Source organism: Epinephelus fuscoguttatus, linkage group LG8, assembly GCF_011397635.1.
Source record: "Epinephelus fuscoguttatus linkage group LG8, E.fuscoguttatus.final_Chr_v1".
Lineage (NCBI taxonomy): Eukaryota > Metazoa > Chordata > Actinopteri > Perciformes > Serranidae > Epinephelus > Epinephelus fuscoguttatus.
This window is the reverse complement of record NC_064759.1, coordinates 1,259,380-1,280,612: the sequence shown is the minus strand read 5'-3', so window position 1 is coordinate 1,280,612 and position 21,233 is coordinate 1,259,380. Positions and strand designations below refer to the sequence as shown.

General features: G+C 42.6%; 2 protein-coding genes across 2 annotated transcripts in view; one reads left to right on the top strand and one right to left on the bottom strand.

The window, feature by feature from the left end:
• Positions 1-21,233, top strand: part of LOC125892608 (cathepsin S-like) — an 853,108-nt gene that overhangs the window by 676,167 nt on the left and 155,708 nt on the right. The gene's annotated exons all lie outside the window — the stretch shown is intronic.
• Positions 1-21,233, bottom strand: part of si:ch211-113g11.6 (uncharacterized protein LOC559008 homolog) — a 73,388-nt gene that overhangs the window by 8,282 nt on the left and 43,873 nt on the right. Inside the window, exons 9-12 of the mRNA XM_049582628.1 lie at positions 18,988-19,096; positions 18,544-18,751; positions 3,437-3,552; positions 396-568 (exon numbers count right to left, since the gene is read on the bottom strand). Of these exons, the coding sequence (XP_049438585.1) occupies positions 396-568; positions 3,437-3,552; positions 18,544-18,751; positions 18,988-19,096 (606 nt within the window). The remainder of the gene's footprint in view (positions 1-395; positions 569-3,436; positions 3,553-18,543; positions 18,752-18,987; positions 19,097-21,233) is intronic.

Here is a 21,233-nt window from a genome sequence, read left to right as displayed (position 1 = left end):
CCAACAAACACACTGCAGTTACTATTTATCACCACAGGTGCTGCCACAGAGAGTGAAACAGAGATCTTAGAGATTACAACTTTATGTTTGACTTTGATAGATTTTGATTTTTTTGGGTGGCTTGAATACATTTTGGTGTCAGCCCTTCTGGAGTTAGTCGTGTCTGTCTCTGCAAACAGGAAGCACGCTGACCGCCATCTCCTGGAGGTAACACACTGACTATAGACAAGTACCTCATACATCTCCACTTCAAAACCCCACATCAACCCTTCAAGAGTTTTATCACCTGACGGCCACAGACTGTCAGAACACGAGGCCGCACTGATGTAACAGTTCTGGAAATGAGTCCCGTCTCCTTTCGTGTAAAACAGACAACAGCTCATATCTCATCATACCCAGTGGTGACGTTGTATCCAGGCGGGATGGCGATGCACTTCCTCCTGGCCCTGTCCCAGCCGCAGTACGGATCCCTGGAAAGGATGCACTCCCTGCATGTGTCGCCATAGCGACTGCAGTCAGCCAGCGGCAGTCGCTGGACCTCCATGGCTGTACCAACATACAGGTGTCCCTGAGGAGGAGGAGATGACTCCGTAACAGCAGCAGTATTACTGGAATAAATCAGCCTGTATTAAATCATCATTCAAAACTCGCTCGACCACTTTTTTGACAGAATAATTACAAGCAGTCCCCGTCTTCCAAAATATGTTTTCATTTTAGGGTAGCAGAGCTTCTGAAACTGATTTCAAACCAACATGAGAAAAAAAATCCTTGAACTAAAACCCAACATGAGGAATTTCTATGACATGACTGTGACTATTTTATAAAGGCTCATATGAAATATAATCCCAAACGAAAGGACACAGCCACATTCATCCAAAGAAAAGTTACAGTTATAATCATAAACTTTTTAGTCAGCACAAATGTATAGTGCCAGATGAAATGTTTCCAGATTTGTTTTTCATCCAATTTTTTAACACCCTTTGAACTCTGCCTGGAGTTTCTTTAAATGCGTAACATCCCTAAAATCTGTACAACCTGAGCTCAAAGGTTATTTAAATCAATAAAGCATAATAATTGATCAAAGCATTGAAATTGTGTCCTTAAAAAATAATAATGCAAAAATCAGACATATTTTTTCATCACATTTTTCAAAATAAAAACACACACACAAAAAACCCCTTTAAACTCCATATGTTATTTTAGCTACAGTACAGGCCAAAAGTTTGGACACACCTTCTCATTCAATGCGTTTTCTTTATTTTCATGACTATTTACATTGTAGATTCTCACTGAAGGCATCAAAACTATGAATGAACACATGTGGAGTTATGTACTTAACAAAAAAGGTGAAATAACTGAAAACATGTTTTATATTCTAGTTTCTTCAAAATAGCCACCCTTTGCTCTGATTACTGCTTTGCACACTCTTGGCATTCTCTCCATGAGCTTCAAGAGGTAGTCACCTGAAATGGTTTTCCAACAGTCTTGAAGGAGTTCCCAGAGGTGTTTAGCACTTGTTGGCCCCTTTGCCTTCACTCTGCGGTCCAGCTCACCCCAAACCATCTCCATTGGGTTCAGGTCCGGTGACTGTGGAGGCCAGGTCATCTGCCGCAGCACTCCATCACTCTCCTTCTTGGTCAAATAGCCCTTACACAGCCTGGAGGTGTGTTTGGGGTCATTGTCCTGTTGAAAAATAAATGATCGTCCAGCTAAACGCAAACCGGATGGGATGGCATGTCGCTGCAGGATGCTGTGGTAGCCATGCTGGTTCAGTGTGCCTTCAATTTTGAATAAATCCCCAACAGTGTCACCAGCAAAACACCCCCACACCATCACACCTCCTCCTCCATGCTTCACAGTGGGAACCAGGCATGTGGAATCCATCCGTTCACCTTTTCTGCGTCTCACAAAGACAGAACCAAAGATCTCAAATTTGGACTCATCAGACCAAAGCACAGATTTCCACTGGTCTAATGTCCATTCCTTGTGTTTCTTGGCCCAAACAAATCTCTTCTGCTTGTTGCCTCTCCTTAGCAGTGGTTTCCTAGCAGCTATTTGACCATGAAGGCCTGATTCGCGCAGTCTCCTCTTAACAGTTGTTCTAGAGATGGGTCTGCTGCTAGAACTCTGTGTGGCATTCATCTGGTCTCTGATCTGAGCTGCTGTTAACTTGCCATTTCTGAGGCTGGTGACTCGGATGAACTTATCCTCAGAAGCAGAGGTGACTCTTGGTCTTCCTTTCCTGGGTCGGTCCTCATGTGTGCCAGTTTCGTTGTAGCGCTTGATGGTTTTTGCGACTCCACTTGGGGACACATTTAAAGTTTTGCAATTTTCCGGACTGACTGACCTTCATTTCTTAAAGTAATGATGGCCACTGGTTTTTCTTTAGTTAGCTGATTGGTTCTTGCCATAATATGAATTTTAACAGTTGTCCAATAGGGCTGTCGGCTGTGTATTAACCTGACTTCTGCACAACACAACTGATGGTCCCAACCCCATTGATAAAGCAAGAAATTCCACTAATTAACCCTGATAAGGCACACCTGTGAAGTGGAAACCATTTCAGGTGACTACCTCTTGAAGCTCATGGAGAGAATGCCAAGAGTGTGCAAAGCAGTAATCAGAGCAAAGGGTGGCTATTTTGAAGAAACTAGAATATAAAACATGTTTTCAGTTATTTCACCTTTTTTTGTTAAGTACATAACTCCACATGTGTTCATTCATAGTTTTGATGCCTTCAGTGAGAATCTACAATGTAAATAGTCATGAACATAAAGAAAACGCATTGAATGAGAAGGTGTGTCCAAACTTTTGGCCTGTACTGTATGTACATCTAATTATTTTGTAAGCAGTGTGAAAAGGTTTTGCACCACTCGTAACCTAGCACAGTGATGTCATTATAAGCATACACCATGTTGACATGGAAGACGGAAGCCTTAGCTTTATGTAGCAAAAAGAATGAATGTTGTCGCTATTACGATTTTGTTTTTTGTTTTTTTTTAGATCGATATATATCCAGGATTATGCAAACGATGTTCTCCTGCGTCCACTGGAGGGAAATTCTCGCGTAATTACCACAAAATACCATGATTGCATGGCACTAAAGGTGACGTAAGGTAATGACGTGATGACGGGGAACATAAGAGCCTTAGCTTTCTGCTCTAATGTTGGTTTTTATCTTAGATAAGTTTAAACAGGATCATGAAAAAATAATGATCTCCTGTAACCATCTGTGGGATCTGCGTTTTATGTTAAACTGATGACAGCATATAATGGTGGAGCCGCAGCATCTATCTGATCATCTTGACCTTCATGAGAGTGATGAATCCTAAATAAATGATAATAATTGTGAATCACATTTCATTTAATTTCTGGTGGACGCATAAATGTGACAGAAATCTCCCTTTCCACCACAGTGGACCATAATTCCTCTTACCTTTGGAGAGTCGATGGCCATGTTTAGAACGGGGCCCTCATTGTGGAAGAGAGAGTACTGAGATATGATGAAGACGCCCTCGCTGGTGTGAAGAACTTTCAGAACTTTGCCTTGTTCTGTGGGAATAAAGGAGAGGACAGAGGTTGTAAACGGAGCAGAGAGGTGGATCACAGGTCTTCAAACTCATCAAATGCTCACAAGCAGAAAAGCATCACCTGTGCCATACATTCAAATGTGTGCATTGTGTTTTTCTCTGTTTGCCAGAGTTGCAGCCCTTGTTGTGCGGTCCAAAGTCTTTTATGAATATATGGATTTGACTTGGACAGCTTCCACTGTGAAGATGAGCTGCAGGGCCAAAGGCAAAATGGCAGACTGGAGTTTTAGAGATTTTTTGACCAGGCATGTGTGAAGGCAGAGCTGCTGTGGGAAGAGAAAAAGTGTAACTGCACTTGTTTAACCTCAACCTTGGACAGAGCCAAACTCCCAGCAGAAAGTCCACGACTGGCTGCAGCGATGGAGGAAGTCTGTTACTCAGGCTGCTGATGGGAGGGCGAAGTTAAGAGGCTCAACTCTGTAGAGATCCTTGAATACATTCAGCCATGGAACTCAAGGAACTTTTGGACTCTGGGTCAATTTTGGATCAATCATTTACGTCAACTTTCTTGACGAAAACGATGGCGCGTTCAATGTTCAGAAAGTTTCATTCCTGCCTTTGGCTGGGATCTTTTCTACAGCAGCAGCAGCAGCAGCAGCAGCAGCAGCAGATGAGGGATTTGATACACTGAACTGATGGAAAAGTGATTTTCAAACACCGGTTTACTGGGACAAGTTCTGTGTTTTATGACCCATTTCAGGCTGTTGACAAACTTCATGTGGTTTGTGTACATATCCCACGTATTTTAAAAGGCTGCAGTCACGTGACCAATGCCCTGATGGCAATAAATAAGGAAGCAGTCCTGAGTGCTTGTAAGGAGGCAGGTTGGGGTGATGAATGGGTCACGAAAAAAACAAACCTTCACTCGGGACTTTCCCCTGGAGTCACGTGCTCGTATCCATGGATACTTTGAGTCATTTTAAAGTGAGTCCTCACCATGTTTCTTTTCCTAAAGCTAACCTCAGTAACTTTACACTGATTGACTGTGTGTTAAGAACGTAAAGTCATTCGTGGGGTGCACATTTGTAGGATATCATACCAACCATTCTTTGAGAATATGCTGCCCATCCACCACTTCAATCTTCGTCCTTATGGGGATGCTCTGAACCGCTTCCCTCTTTACTCCCGTCAGCACTTTGATCATGGGATTGCAGTTTTCCAAAATACAGTATGTGGGTTATGCACAAATTTTAGTGCATCGTTTTTTGTAGGAAATGTACAAACAGTGCATGCACATTGGAAAGGCCCAGGCATGCTACTCATGAGACTGTCTGAACTGACATGTTTGACACATAATGTTTGAGTGAATAGTCGTGTTTGTGTAGTAATGAACTGAATAAATCAGACTTGGATTATACTGTGTAAGTTGTGTGAGAGTTTGTGAAGGATGTTTAGATGTAGTTCTTAAACATGGTCCCAAAACATGATTTACTCGCTGTTTTTATATATAAACAGTCACTTTGGTGAGGAAGTATTTCTTTCAGGTGCTTTACTGGGGCCCTGCATCAAAATGTAGCCTCAAGACCCTCATTATCACCGCTTCATGCTTACATGTTGCTAATTTCTAAACTGATTTATGTTTAATCTAATTACCCTGCAGCAGACATCAGGTCAGCTCATGTTCCAGCACAGAAGAAGTGTAGGAGCACAGAGTGTGGAGAGGAGGTACCAGGGGGGTCATCGACTGATGAAGCTGACCTGGAGCCTGAGGCTACAGAAGCTGCTCATATGTTCACTCTGTCTCTTCCTTCCTACAGCTTACATCCTCTCTGCATCTCTGGTGTGGATTTGCTCCTTGTTAAAGTTACAGTCTATAGAAACAGGCCAAAGTCTCTCACTAATTGGACACTGTGTGGCTAAACTGCAGTGATGCCATGTTTCCTTCATCAGCTCAGAAATCTTGTTTTTGTGGCCGATGTAAAGTAGAAACCTGCATCACAAAGGAGTGTGATGAGGAAGGGCAGTGAGGTCTTCACTGCTGATGGACAGACAGAGGGTAGATGCTCAATAATTAAGAACCAGTGCACAAACAACACACGGTGGCAGCAGTCAGTGAGCACACACACTTGATCTGATGTATGACTTATATCATCGCAGCGTTAGTAATGCTACTGGTTATTAGACTTCCTTCCAAACTCCCCATTACAGGAGATGAATGGGTCCCCTGAATCATGTATACATCACATTATCTGTTACTTTTTGAAGCTGAACAATTGCTTTGATAACTTCCACTCAGGTTCTCGGCTCCATCACTGAGACTACACTCACAAAGGTAATAAATGACATTCTCCTGAACACCGACTCAAGCAAAGTGTCTTAGTGCTGCTGGATTTAAGAGCTGCTTTTGAAAAAGTGGAATGTACAAAGATGAGAATACTGGATCGGACTCTCTCGAACTGTCCGTAAATGGTTCAGGTCACATCTTCATGACAGGAAGTCCCTTGTAACAACTGGTAACTATAGGTCAGAGCAGATGGCTGTGACATGTGGGGTCCCACAGGGGTCCATTTTGGGACCCCTCTTTTTTAATCTCTATATGCTTCCATTAGGCCACATCCTACAGAATAATAATGTAGCCCACCATAATTATGCAGATGACACATGAGTATCCATATTGCTGTCACCAGGTGATAATCGACCTATAGAACATCTGCGTCACTGTACTGATTAAATCAATGACTGGATGCATCAAAATTTTCTCCAACTCAACAGAGATCAGAGCGACATCATTGTCATTAGGCCACTGGAAGAAAGACAGAGTGTCAGCTCTCACCTTGAATCCCTCTTTTATAACTAAGAGTCAAGCAGGAAACCTTTCTGGAGTCAGATTTAAATTTCCACAGCCACATCAGATCTGTAACGTCATCTGCCTACTGCCATCTAAAAAACACTGCTAGAGTCAGAGAAATAATATTAAAGCAAGACCTTGAAAGGCTCAGCCACACCTTTACTTCCAGTAGGTTAGATTACTGCAGTGGTCTGTTTGTAGGACTTTCAAAACCAGCTGTTCACACAGTTAGTTACCAAACTGCCACTGGAATATTCCTGCAATGACTAGCAGCTGCAGGCTGTGTGTGACGCCCTCTCACATCTAAACATGTTGGCAAAAAGACATTTTTCTGGAAACACAATTACAAGGCCTCATATGCTGACTGGCATCAATATAATGTATTTGTGTACAAACTTTACATTTTGGATTGTGTCATCTTAACTCGATTCCAGCCTCCATATGTAAGCTGTGTTATCTTAGAAGGAGGGGTCTGTGGGAATGAGACAAAATATACACATCTGTTTCAAATATTATAAACGTCCCTGCCCTCATATGTCCGTACATCCTTTATGTTGACACCATGGATGTATTAACACACCTGGATAGTGCATTGGAGGCAAGGCCCCGTTCATTCCTATAAAAAAAAAAAGTTCTTTGGTGGCGCATGAAGCCAAAATCGCTCTAGTCTTGTGGTCTGAAACTGCCTGGATCTTCTGTATTATGGGGCGCAGAGCACAGATGCACCAGAGACTTACAACAGCCGAGTGCAGCTGAGCAGCTAACTTCCAGTTTAACATTTAATTTAGTTTACTTTACTTTAGTTTTAGTTTACTTCCAGGATAAAATGATTTAATCTTGCAGCTCCTCAAGATCAAATCCTGGTGGCAAAACCAGTTTTGACGCTCAGATATACAGGTGTCTCTCTCCTGATGTTAGATGTGTAATTCCACTTTTGGCCATGAAGAGAATTGGCTTTAAAGCTGGTACTGTTCCTGGAGGCCTGGTTGGCACAGACACAGTACATAGATGGCACTGAAAGACAGAGTCAAAAGTTTGACACAACAACAAACAAGGTGTTGGTGGAGGAGGTCATGATATTGTACCTTTATGTGGAAGAAGAATCCTTTTCACTCATTTCACTATATATCATTATATAATATCGCTTCGTCCTGTTCCACCATTACTTCAATTACTTCACTGCTCCTGTGCTCATGTCTTGCATGAACTACGTTCCACTGCCTCCACAGTCTCAGACGGTACTGCTCCGTAAGCTTTTTGAAAACATGCACAAATACAGACAAAATGACCGCTGAGTGTGAACAGACGGCTCTATCTGTCTACATATCTAACGTCGAGCATAAATGAGCCCTGAGGCCGGCATTAGTTTGCAGCTTTGATGAAACCAACAAACTTCCTTCTTTGTTTCATCATGTCTCTCCTCGTAGCAGAAATAATAACATGGCTTCTTCCTCTTCTGATGGAGTGTTTGTGTTTTCAGCATGGGAGAATAGTTTCAGTGCTGCACACATGAACATAAGGCACCAAGTCTGTGTGAATATTTGCTCCAACTGTCATTCGGTCTAAATGAAGTTTCCCTGGTGGACTGGGTTTCCTGTTTGCCGAACAAATCGAGCGAGCAGACTCGCGGGCCTGCTGGAGTTTGGTACGCCTTTATTCAAATTTACACTGTCAGTCAGTAGTGTTGTCTTGCATGCAGCTTGATTTTGAAAATGGAGGAGTCATTACTGTAGCTGTGAGCCATCACTCCATTTGTGCAAGAGGCTATTACAGTAGCAGACAGTACAAAGTGCAGCATCACTCTCGCAGACTGTTTACAGGCTCTGCTCTGGATTTCTTCATCGCCTCGTACCTGTTTGGTCCCGAGTGTGCCGGGTGTTTCACTGGACTCAAAGCAATTGAAAATATTCTTCTACAGTCTCTCACTATTTGCATTCCCCAACTCATCGCCTCCCTCCTCTCCAAATAAATACTTGACAGATTTAAAGGCTCCCTGCAGAAAGACGCTGGAACTTGTTTAGTCTTTTGTCACGTCTAAGATTATTTTACCACCCCCACTGTGGAAATGTGATTACAGTGATACCTTTTTATCTTACATCTTCATTTCCTGCATGCTCCCTCCCTCCATGAGGCACTTTCTCATTTGTAATTAGGCAGCCAGCTCCTTGCTGTCACTTCTTTTGTCCTCAAACTGTCGTGTCTCTTTTTCATAAACTTCAAATCTTTTTTTTCTCTGTAGTCAAAGATAACATTCCCAATTTTATCCAGTTTATTCTCATATGATTCTTTAATCCTGTCTGCAGCTATTTTCAGCTCTTTTATCACAACAGTGTATCGGTACAAAGACAGCAGCAAGACATTTGGAGGGGAGAAAAAGGTGACAATGCTGAACTCATGCAGCATCTGCTGAGAAACTCACTTTTATGGTTTTACTTATCCAGGGAGAGTTTGCTGAGAGCACATATATTATTTTACAGTAAGCACCTTCCCTCCTTTTTACACCCATACACCTGCACACTCTTATTACCTAAAGGTCTGACTGTTGGACAGAAGGCCAAACGCTAACATACACATTTTTCCAGCTTTAGATTCAAACTCAACTTCTTTTATTAACGAGGTCTTTTCTCTCTGAGGTGCAGCTTCGGCACATTAACACTGAGTTACAGTCACTCACTTCCCAACCTCATAAATTTTTCTCCCAGCCAGGCTCAACCTTGGCCCGCCTCTCTAACCTTTAAGCTACTGCCACCTCGAATGTCACACAGTGTGTTAAGAAAATAGCTTCTGATCTGAAACATAAAGTCAACTTGAAACAAGTGTACGACTCTGACATTTCCTCCGTCCCTGAGGGGAACATTCTGCTGTATCGCCTCCATGACTGAAAAAGTCTGAGCAGCTTTACTTCTTCTGGTGGTCAATCTGTCAGTGACTTACTGAAGGAAAAGAAATATTTCACTGCTGCCTGTTCTTTTGTAACATTTCCAACAGTGGCTGGCCTCGGAGACTAACTGAGAGCTGGAGGAAAGCTGGAGCAGAGGTCTACAACCTGTCACACCTCCTTTGCTGCTTTTTTTCTAAGTGACTCTTTAAGGTCCTGACACAACACGCTTAAAATCAGACATCTTTGGGCTGTTGAACTTCAGCGGCTGACTGTAGGTTTTGCAATGTGCCCAGAAATATTGGCTGCAGCTGACACTTGCCAGCAGAGCCAACCGACTTCCAGCAACTCAGTGATTTCACCCATTTAGGTTTCTCCTGAGGTGTCACCTCTAACTTTTCTTTTCCAACACCACAGGCTGAGGCATCGCACATATTCAACTTTTTCCTTAAATGTATTCCGAGCAAATAACAAATGTCTTTTAACTTTGTTTTTATTAAAGAATATAGATTACTGAGTCATCGTTTCCGCTCAAGAAAGGCTCAGAACATAACATATCTGTGCATTGTGGCCACAGGCTGAAATCTTTATAGTGACTCTGTGTGTGTGTGTGTGTGTGTGTGTGTGTGTGTGTGTGTGTGTTCAACAAACCCTGGACTTTCACCCTGGAGCCCACTGATCACTTCCCATGTGAACTCAAACCCTGGTGTTTTTTTCTTAACCTAACCACATGTTTACTACATAAGGTTTTATGTAGCTAACGAGCAAAAACTCTACATTTCCTGTGAAAACAGAAGTGGAATTTGAAAACACACAGTGCATGTAACATCCGTAAATGGACGTACCGTCCCTGAATGTCAACAACAGACAGAGGAGAGTGACATATTTAGACTTGAAAATTCACTGACAAAGCAGCAATATTTGATGAGTTGGGATGAGAACATGCTTTTTTTTAACTGTAACCTAAACCTAATCTTTCCCGAACTACTGTAACTGTGATGTGCAGGTATTAGTGGTTTTTGGACCTCCTTGTTGTTGTGTCTGCACCACACGAACTAGGAACGATTGTAGCTCTTAGAAGCAAAGCACCCAACCCCCAACTGCTCGGGGCACGTGTCCACAGCAAACCCTTCGCTCTGACATTTCTCCATTTAATGCATGTATAGGTCCTGTTTGTGCACGTGTGTGTTTTGGCCCTGTGTGTAGATGACAACAGAGTGAAAAATCAGATTTCCCCTTAGGGGTCAATAAAGTATATCTTCTTCTTCTTGAGCCAGTGCAACACTGCCAAGCACCATTTAACAAAAAAATAAATAAATTTTAAAAAAAAGCCGTGTAAATAATAGAAGCCGAAAAACAAACAAACACGGGCTCCTAATGAAAAATGGAGGAAAACACGAACAACTGGACCGGTGTAAAAGTCCAAGCTTTACTGAGCACAGATATCCGGTGATTTTAAAGGAGAACAATCATGCTTTTCCTCTTTTCTGACCTATAAATGTTGTTTCAGTGTTGCATACTCGTGTTAAACGACGCCAACGCATCAAATAATGAGGTTCGTGCATTTGGAAGTGAGCCCTGCAAGCTGTTTTGGATGGCTCTGCACGCTGTGTTTTACAGTCTGTTTTTAAACACTGTAGTCCGTGTGACGTTAATGCGTGCCGGACTTACTTATAAGGGCATGCCCAAGCATGCCGGCAGCCCTTTGGAAGTCCTCGGGAGGGTGACCAATCACAGTGGAGTGGGCTCGGCGGGAGGCGAGGGCCGGGGGGTGGAGTAAATTACACAGACCGTTTTCACGGGATGCAGGAAATACAAGGACGCAGTGCAGCGAGAGGCACAGCGTCCTGAAGATCTACAAAGCTTTGTGTGCAGGTAATCGTGTGTAGCTGCTCTATAGGAGTCCAGAAATCAAATACAAAGGCCCGAAAATGAGAATAATAGGTCCTGTTTAACTAAAGCCAAAGAGGCATTGGAAAAATGGATGGATGGATGGATGGATGGATGGATGGATGGCAGCTTACAGTACATCACTTCAGCGTTCCTACTGGCGGTAGAATACAAACAGGAGGACAGCTCTTCCAGGTATGTCGTTCTCAGGGAGTTCCCCAGTGGGCAGCTCCTCTCAGGGAGTCGTCCGAGCAGTTTGGTTTAAAAACATCTTTTGTAGGAAGAAATAATTTCAAAATGCTGAACATAAACGTTTCTGGGGTGCCACAGAATTGTTCAACATCAGTGTCCTGTCTGGTGGTGTGATTACTCAGCTTCTCTTCAAGTGACCAAACACTCAGCAACTAAAAAAGGAATTGATTGGTCTCGGCCTTGGATTAAACTGCCTTGGAGCGAGTCTTAAACTGACTCAGACTCAACTACTATTATAAATATAGCTCTGTCTCTATACGTGTTTTCTCTTTATCTATGGCTGTAAATATCAGCTGGACTTCAGACATTTCTGACCTGAAGACACTCCAATAAAGCTGAGAAAAGACTTAAAATACCAACCATTAACTGGGACATCAAACCGCAGCATGTTTGGAGGACGTTTATCAGAGAAAGGATACTTGACCATAACCAGGTTGCCATGAAATAATCCTCTGAGTGTTGTCTGTGGAAATCAGGTCATAATCATTAAATGATCAAAGAACTACGACTTCATTTCAGTTTCATTTCACCACTGCACCACGTTGAGTCTGTTGTGAAAGCATTTTGCAACAGCTCGCAGTGAATATCGTCTGTCATGTTTCAGGCTGACAGGTATTGAAGTAGCTGGTTATTATATGCATAAATTCTGCTGAATTATTTGCTGTCTGATGATGAAAAGACAGAGAAATTAACTGTGTCAAATCCTGCAGCGTTCTGTCAGCCTGCATCTTACAGGGGAAGTCCCACGAGACGACTTAGAAAGGGTTTCAAACTCACAGTATACAGTTAGCTATTTAGCTAATTAGGTCTCTGCATGGATCCGCCCTGTCAGTTTGTTCTGGGTCAACATTTTAAAGTGAATTCCTTCAGCCTGTGAGTATCATCATCACTTTGCCAGAAGGCTGTGACCAGAATAAACAACATGTATGGGGAAATTAGATGACTAATATTCTCTTCTTTCATAACAGCCGCCATCAAGGTGCCCTTGAGTATGGCACCCACAGTCTAGTCACTCCACTGGAGCTGAAGTAGGAGCGTCCGGAGCGTGTTTGCTTTGATCAGCTGAATATGAAGCGAAGATGATACAAATTTAGAGAAAAACATGCACAAAAAAAGATGCATGAAAAACAAGAGGATGGAGATCAGTATGTGAATCACGTCTTTGATGTCAAACAAATGTCTTTTATTTTGTGTTGTTGTGTACATTTCTTGTCTGATCTTTTACCGTGCAAGTCTACTCTTGAGCACAGGTTTCTCTTTAAGGACCTGACCAGTCCCTCAAGATCCTGGAGGGACCTGACCAGTCCCTCCAGGATCTTGTGGACTAATTTCACGGCAGCTTTCTACAGAAATTGCAATGCGTGTTGCCTTGTCGCACTTTAAAGTCAGCAGCAGAGGAAGTTACAGTCCGGAAATGATGCCATGTGACGCGTGTGACCCACTGCGGGAGATTTTAAAATCAGCTGTTAGCAGTTAGCAGCTAACTCAAAGAAGAAGAACAGCAGCCGAAAATCTCCAAAAACTGTGAAAACTACCCTCCAAGCAGAGGACGAGATCAGCCTCCATGTAACAGGGATGGTAAGTAATTGTTATTGACATGTTATGACATTGTTTTTGTTTATAAAGTGCTGCTGACACGTATGTTATATGTCACACTGCAGCCCGATGCAGTTGTGTCACATGTCACGCCCCTCATGCCTCGTTTGGTTCTGTGATGTCAACATGCTGTCTTAAAAAAAACACTGAAGCAGTAAGGTGCTGCTGTTTTTTGGTTCTGTGTAAAAATGCAAAGGAGGAGTAAAGAAGGGACTTAGTAGCAGCTCTGTAGCGCCATCTCTGTGTGAAAACGGCTACAGGTGATATCAGGCGGCGCAACAGTCGGCATTTGTCACCGCTGGTTCTTTGATGTGGGCTTGGGGTGTCTGGGCCTTTGAAAGAGCCACAGATCTCAGTAAGACTACCTGCTTCAATAAAGGATTCACTATGTTAATCACACAATTAATTTGTCTCCTGCTTTAACATTTACTGTCTCCACTTTGTGATCTCATTAAGTTAAAGATGCATCACCCATCTGCCACCTAGAAATTAAATGAGGTCCAACCCACAGAGCAGCAACAGGAGCTCTGGAAACTAGAGACGATAAGAAGGAAAATGGCTGCCTCCATACAAGTAAATATATTTGTTTTATCTTTTGGATTCATGCATGTGTCACATACTGATCAGCTGCTCTGCTCTGAGCTCTCACCCACAAACAAACACGCCAATGCACGTTTGGAATCAGACATCCTCCAGTTTATTAGGGTGGACTCCATGTTGCCTGGCCTCCATCAGAGTGTAATCAGATGACAGCTGTCTCACCAGCAACAAACAAGAAACGTGCACCACACTTCATTTAAAGTGCACTAAATAGATTAATTCAGAGGAGCCTCATTGAGGGTGATCTCATCCCTTTCAGAGATATTTATTGTTGGAAGGCTCCATCTCTGCCCTCCAGGCTGCATCACTAATATCAGCCGCTGCACAAAGATTAACGGTGCGGTTTGTGTCGCTGCGCTCGTCTCTGCGAAGGATATTTATTGGAATTTCCATCACCAGGGAAGACTAATGTCCCAGGGCTTACCCAAAATGCATCTGCTTCGATTTCACTGTCATTGGTGCAGTGTTGGACGCTGGTTCGCTACTTCTCCTCTTCTGATTGGTTTAAACTGCTCTAATGCAACTATCCGTCAGGACGAGCTGTCTGTGTGTGTGTGTGTGTGTGTGTGTGTGTCTGTCTGTCTGTCTGTCTGTCTGCTCGCTAAAGATTAGATTATTTCAAGGAGGGAGCTTCTCTCCATTATTTGTAGCGATACAAGGGCATGTTTGGAATTAATTATGCAGATTGATGAGCCTGACTTGTTAGAATCTTATGAATATTTATATCTGGTGCCCTGACGTGAAGGTGATGCAATATTCAACGGGAGAAAAAAGGAAACCGATCAAACCAGATTTCATAAAAGATCAGGAGTTCAAGACTTGTATGTTTCTTTTCTCAAATCAAGACAAGAGATATTAAGGCCTGACGGCCAGCACATGTTCGTTCACACGCCTGCTCCTGGAAATGAAAAGAATAAAAAAACAGGAAGTGAGTGTGGAGCAGCAGCTCTCCAGTACAACCTGTTCCTCTGGCCTCAGAAACCAGTGCGACTCAAACTGCTCTAGTTTTCTTTTTAGGCCACCGCAGGCTGTTCATAGCTCTCCATCCTCTCCTTCCTATCACTGACACAGTTAGTAAAGCCCACAGCGAGAGGCCATCCTGTCGGCTTTAACACTACGTTGTTTTTTATGTGCTATTATTAGAAGCAACCCAGAAGTGCCTGATGAGCACATGACAGGCACATGGCCACTGCAGGAGCCAGGGACTCTGCTCACAAAGACGACACTAGCTCATCTTTTGGTGAACTTCAGCATGGTGAGACATTCATGCACACATGAGCATATGACTTGTGATGGTTGCCATAGTAATCTCCCTCAAGCACAAGGCAATTTTTGGAGTATAACTGCTATGGGCAACAGCAGCGCCTCAGCATTGCTGCTTTGATCAAACAGAAACAGTTGTGTGAAAGCCAGGAACTGTCTGAATACGATTTCAACACAACAGTTTATGACTGTGTGTCAATTTTTCACACTCTCACTACGCACTGCTCAAATTGAGAATTTAAACACATCTTTAGCTGTGCATTATATATATATATATATATATATATATATATATATATATATATATATATATGTTTTGCATTGACACAAGCACTAATTAAATGTCTGTGATGTTTTTTTGATCCTGCTTGCTCACAGTGGTGTGCTGCTGAACTGGTAGAACCTTGGGTTGTATGACTCACTGGTCCTGATATATAAGAACAAATGCCGTTGTGCATTTTAATCAGTTGCAGAGAACATGATTTCCCAAGTCTCTAGTCACTATTATTCCTACAATAACCAACCAACAGAGGCACAAAGCTGCAGGCACATGAGCCACAAATATTCATAAGAACAAGTGCTGCTTTAAAGGTCCAGTGTGTAACATACAGGGGGATATGCTGTCAGAAACTAAATATAAGTCTGTTTTCTTTAGTGTTAAATCAGAGGAAAATATGTTGTGTTTTCTGTTCCCTTAGAATGAGCTGTTTATATCTACACAGGGAGCGGGTCCTCGTCTACAGAATCACCATGTTGCATTACCACGTTTCTACTGTAGCCCAGAATGGACAAACCAAACACATAGCTCAACTACGCCATCTAACTGGCCTACTGTCCTTGTCCCAGTATACAAGCACGGGAGGGGAATCCATTTATTGAGCCAAGTATGTGCGACTCCTCTACGATAGGTGGAGATATGCCCCCTTTCAGCTTGTTAGTATTGGACCTTTTTCCTGTTGACCTATTACGTCACAGACCAAACAATGGACAAACAAGTTAGCTACGGTTAGCTAGCAGCTAACTGCTACCATGGTGGACAACTTTACAGCTCTGTACATTTGGTGCGTCCAAAAAGTCACGGCTCTGGATGTAGATTTCTCCATGTTGTTACCGGCTTCTTCTTCTCTTACACATTTAATGCTATTGGACTTCCGGGTCAAAGCCCGGGGCGGAAACTGTGGAGCATGCTCAGAGCGCCTCGGCCAGTTTGGGTCTGATTGACTGTATACATGCAGGAGTCACATGATCTGGGTGTGTTAGTCCCACTGTGACACATTCACTGCAGGAACATTTCACTCACACTGACATGTTTACAGGGATTTTAAAAGACTGACACAATAAATTAATTTTCTGTGATTTTTTTTTAACATGAAACTGTTTGATTCAGAGTGTTTCCTGGTGTTAATCAGCTGGTCTGTTTGTTTCTGAGAGGAAGAGACCTCTGAGGATAATTAAGCTCCTGAACAATGAACACTGAAGGAATTCTAACCAGGAGAAGTTTCAGCTGGTTGCAATCAGCCACTCTCACAGCTAGATGCCACTAAATCCCCCTAAATCTTGCACACTGGACCTTCAACCACCTCAACCCAACCTAATCTCTTTTCCAGGAGCAGCAGGCAGCTGAAACAAGCTCTGATAAACCAACTGTGCGCTGGTTGCCCAGTAACAAACAGCAGACAAAGATAACGAATAACTGAAGGTAAAAATTAAACATCTGTGAGCTGCAGAGACAGCTTTTTCCTTTTTGACTCAGACCTAAGGGACTATTGTTCTAGTACTGTCATGTGATGGAGACCAAATCAGAGCTAAAAGAACAAGCTGAACTCCAGCAGGATGCTAATGTTGCTCTGTGCCTCTCAGACATGTTAATGGGCTGCTGCCTGTTCAAATTAGAGAAACTTTTTAAGGCAGAAATATGTCTGTCTGCTTGTTTTGGAGTCCCTTTGCCCACTAGCTGCATAATGCAGCTTTAACATAAACCTATCAGACACCTGACCTTAACACAGAGCACAGGTTTACTCTGCAGAAACAAAAAGACTCGTGCAGCAGTAATCCCTCCCAGTCATCACTTCTGACCCACTCTGTGTGTCCAGTTTATCTGCAGAGACTCTGCCTGGATCGTCTTGTTATTGTGCTGTGTTTGGGACGTTCCTGGGCACTAGGCCTGTGGGATATAAAGAAAATCTGCTATGTGTGACACCATTGGTCAATATTGTGACAAATAAACAAATATTGAAGCATCCATCACAGTTGTACAGTTCCTGTGTTTCTGCTTCAAAGCTCCAGTGTGGAGGATTCAGGAGGATATACTGGTAGCAATGGAATATAACCTAATAGGTGTAAATAAGGATCATTGTGTTTTTGTTACCTCAGAATGAGCTGTTTATATCTACATAGGGAGCAGGTCATCATCGATAAAGATCGGCATGTTGCACTGTCATGTTTCTACAGTAGCCCAGAACGGACAAACCAAACACCGGCCATTCAGGATTTTGCATTTCTTGGGTTGGCCAAAGAGGATAAAGAAGGAGCACCATCTAAAAGAACAGAAGAACAGAAGAGGGCTAAACGGGACAGTGATAGGGCTCGAGCCCAAACGCGTGTAAACCTCGGTTGGGCATTCACCAAGCGGAGAGAGCTGAGAGATTTGAAAGGTTTTAAAACTGATCCCGAGTTGGCCCTTTTCCTAATCCACAGGTATGTCATTTTTGTTTTTATTAGAGAATATACCGCAACTTGTTAGACGTTGTTTCACTTCAATATATGACGACATGGAAGTTATAAGCAAGCTAAATGTAGCTGATGTGAACCGCTTTGGTCTAGTACAACAAACGCCACAAAATTATCTGTGACTGTGACCATGAACACAAATATACAGCAGGCAGGTGTCCTCAGTTTATAAGAAATTCAGAGTGACACCAGAACATTTATGATTTTCCTCTCGCTCTCCAAAACAAATGCATGCGGTAATTGCTGGTTGCAGTCGAGATTTTACACCACCAGGCTGTGGGTGTCATACCGCTTCGACCAAAGGGGGGCACTATAATCAACGTAAATGTAAAGTTCCGCACAGCTGCTTTAAAAAATGCTGCAGTAGAACAACATGAAAATGATCACACCTGGGGAGCTGCTGTAAAGAATACTGTGAAGTTTACTGAAAACAATTTTGATTTTTTTAAAATATGATTTTTAAAATCTGCCCACGTCGTGCTGTAATGAAAGAACAAGAACATAATGACGGATGCATGTTTGTATTTTAACAAAAGATAATCTGAAAAAATAGAAACTTTCCAACTATCTTAACCAACCCCCGCACCACTGCAGTTTAGATTATTGAGTTTACAAGGTGCAGCTTAAAGAAACCTTTCGCAGCGTTCTGATACCTCGGAGAAAGATTCGTCAGAAACGTAACTACATAGCAGCAGCTACAGAGACGCCTCAACTGTGATTGGTCAGCTTCAGCTGCCTGTGTTTTTATTCTGGCCAGTTTGTGATGCCAGCAGAGGCGGTCTGGAGTGAAGACAACGTGAAGCAAGTTGAAAAAAAAAACTCAAGGTCACAGCAAAGAATTTCTCAGTAAGAACATGGAATCTGTCCAAAAGCATTCAAGCACAAAGCAGAAAGAGGGCGCTGTTGCTCCGTAAGCTGAAGCTTCAACACACACACATGCACACACACGCACACACCTGTTCCGAGGTACAGGACGCTGTAGTGCTCATCGTTGACGGCCAGGACGATGTCGGCCACAGTGTGTGTGATCTGGTCATCTGTGGGCAGGTCGAGCGGCGCCACACCGACGGGCCGGATCACGTCCTCGATTTCTGGGTGGTATCTGATCACCCCGAGGTTTTTGATGTCGTTGTGACCTCCTGCTGTCGAGTTTTTGCGGACACACTGAGAGGAGAAGTGATGTAATCGACTGAGAGCAGGCCGGGTTCTTGAATAAACAAAATGCCCTTGGACAAAGAGTTTGAAATTGCTTCTCTTTTATTAACTTGTGCCTTTCAAAAATAGCACTTCAATCTTTTCACCTCTGAAATAAAGGCTGACTCATGCAATTGCACATTTTTATCTCGATGCTGTTTTTCTCAGATTAGAGAGACAAAAAGGAAAAGGGAGAGAAATCTCACCATCCCGGGGCGACTGCCGATGAATGGACTGCTGTAGCCCTTCAGTTTGGATGTGGAGAAAGCCTGGTCAATATCTTTGATGGAGTAGGCACAGATCACTGTTCTGCCCCTGGACAAAGGCAGAGACAAGAGTAATTACATCTACAATAAAGCGAGTGTGCGCTTATGAGGGACATGCAGCTGCAGAAACTCACAGCCGTACCCAGAACAGTAAATATCTATCATCACTAACTTGTTGTGGTGCACTGGTCCCATCAGGCCGAGTCTACATATGAGATGGAACTTTGTCTGTGTGCTTTTTGTCCTGAAACTGAGTTAACGTCACTGAAAATGGACCTAAATCCATCCAGGCTGGAAATGTTCACAAACATTGTTTTAGTGTTGATGTAAACAGTTTTCGGCCTGTGACGTCAGAGTGTGCGACGTTATCTCCTCTGTGAGGTGTCAGAAACAAGCCGACGTTTCATGCACAGACAGACGTGACCAAAATATTGTTTGTTGGTTTGAATTGAGTCCAGAACTGAAACTGTGAATAAAATGAGCTTTAAGCTTTCTCTATTTCAGTATATCAACTTATTATATTTATGTTCAGACTGTAAATTATCATCAAGACAAATTAAAATGGTGCAGATTAATTTTATTTTATTCCATCCTGCATTTCCATGTTTTTTTTCTATTGCAGTGAACAGAGCCAAACAACTGCTGAAGAAGAATACAGAAATATGAATTTGCCAAAATATGATTCTGTAGCTGCAGTGTTGCCTTGTATTTTGTAATGACAAATTAAAAATGAGCAAATAATACATGGAACAGGACGGAGACTGTGATCAGGACATTTGTGAACAATTTTAATTTGTTTTTTAGCGCCATGCTGCAGAGAGTGACACCACACTGTGTTCTGTTCTTGTTTCATCAGATGAACGACCACTCTCAAACTCTAAAGAATTATTTGGCAGATTTTTATTCCCACAGAAAAAAAAACTGTTTACGGAAACTAACACAGACACTTTTTTCTAAATCATGTGAAACTTGTGTGTGAGTGGGTGCTGCTGCTGTGTGTGTGTGTGTGTGTGTGTGTGTGTGTGTGTGTGTGTAATGCTGTGTGATGTGTACTGTAGCATGTCTGTGGGTGCTGCTGCTGTGTGTTGATGTGTACTACTGTGTATGTGTCTGTGTACTCCTGTGTGTGTGTGTGTGTGTGTGTGTGTGTGTGTCTGTGGGTGCTGTGTGTGTGGGTGGATGAGTGTCAGTTACTGTTATTCTTTAGCTTTGTTTTTCTTTATTGTTTCATTGTATGATTTTCATGTTCTGTCAGATCAAACAGATTCTCTGAATATACACTAAGTCAATATAAAGTCTGCCTGTCAAGTTCACACTGAACCCTGGATTGTGTTTGCTCTCCTCCTTTCTCATTTGAATTTAGCTACTAATACAACAATTAGACATCCTCAGCTTTTGTCATGTTAGTTTATTATATTCACATTATGCTCTGCCATCCTTGAGCTGCACTACAACGTCAAAACCAAGTCAGAGTGAGACAACTACAGTTTTTCTTATTCAAGAATGACGATTGAAACAGTTTCAGTTTAACTAACAAAAACTATTAGCTTGTCATTGTGGAAAAAAGCTATTATATAGCTTTTTTCCACAATGACAAGCTGAGGTAGATCATGAAAATAAACAAGTGAGATGAAACCTATTTTTCATTTTCAATGATGACACAAAATGTTGATGGTGGACTGTTGGACACTGAAAGCCGAGAACGGCCGTGCCTGTAATTATCTTCAGATAAACTCCAGTAAATAGTCTGCACCAGGATGTTTGGGTTGGTGTGAGTTGTGAGCTGTAACTCAGCAGTAAATAATCAGCCGTGTGTGTCTGACTGTGGATGGTGGAGCTGCTGAATGGATTCATGGAGTTTGTTAGTTGCAGCGGTGGCTGTTAGCAGCTAGCTCCGCTCGCAGCCTTCACAGCTTCACCCCGCAGGACTCCACTCAGTCCGGACTGGAGAAGGTTTGTGGGTTGATGGTGTTTGACAGGCAGGTAGGAGGCTCAGTTATCTGTGAGTGTAGCTGTGCTGTAAGTAAACAGTCTGAACTCAGATCAGTTTTCTCTGACAGAGATCAAAGTTTAGTTTGAATCACCAACTCTGTGAGAGGACACCAGTTTAAACCTCCAGACTAACATGTTGCACATGAAGAAACAAGTTATGTTTCTGCTTCTTAACAGTCACATGGATAAGTCAG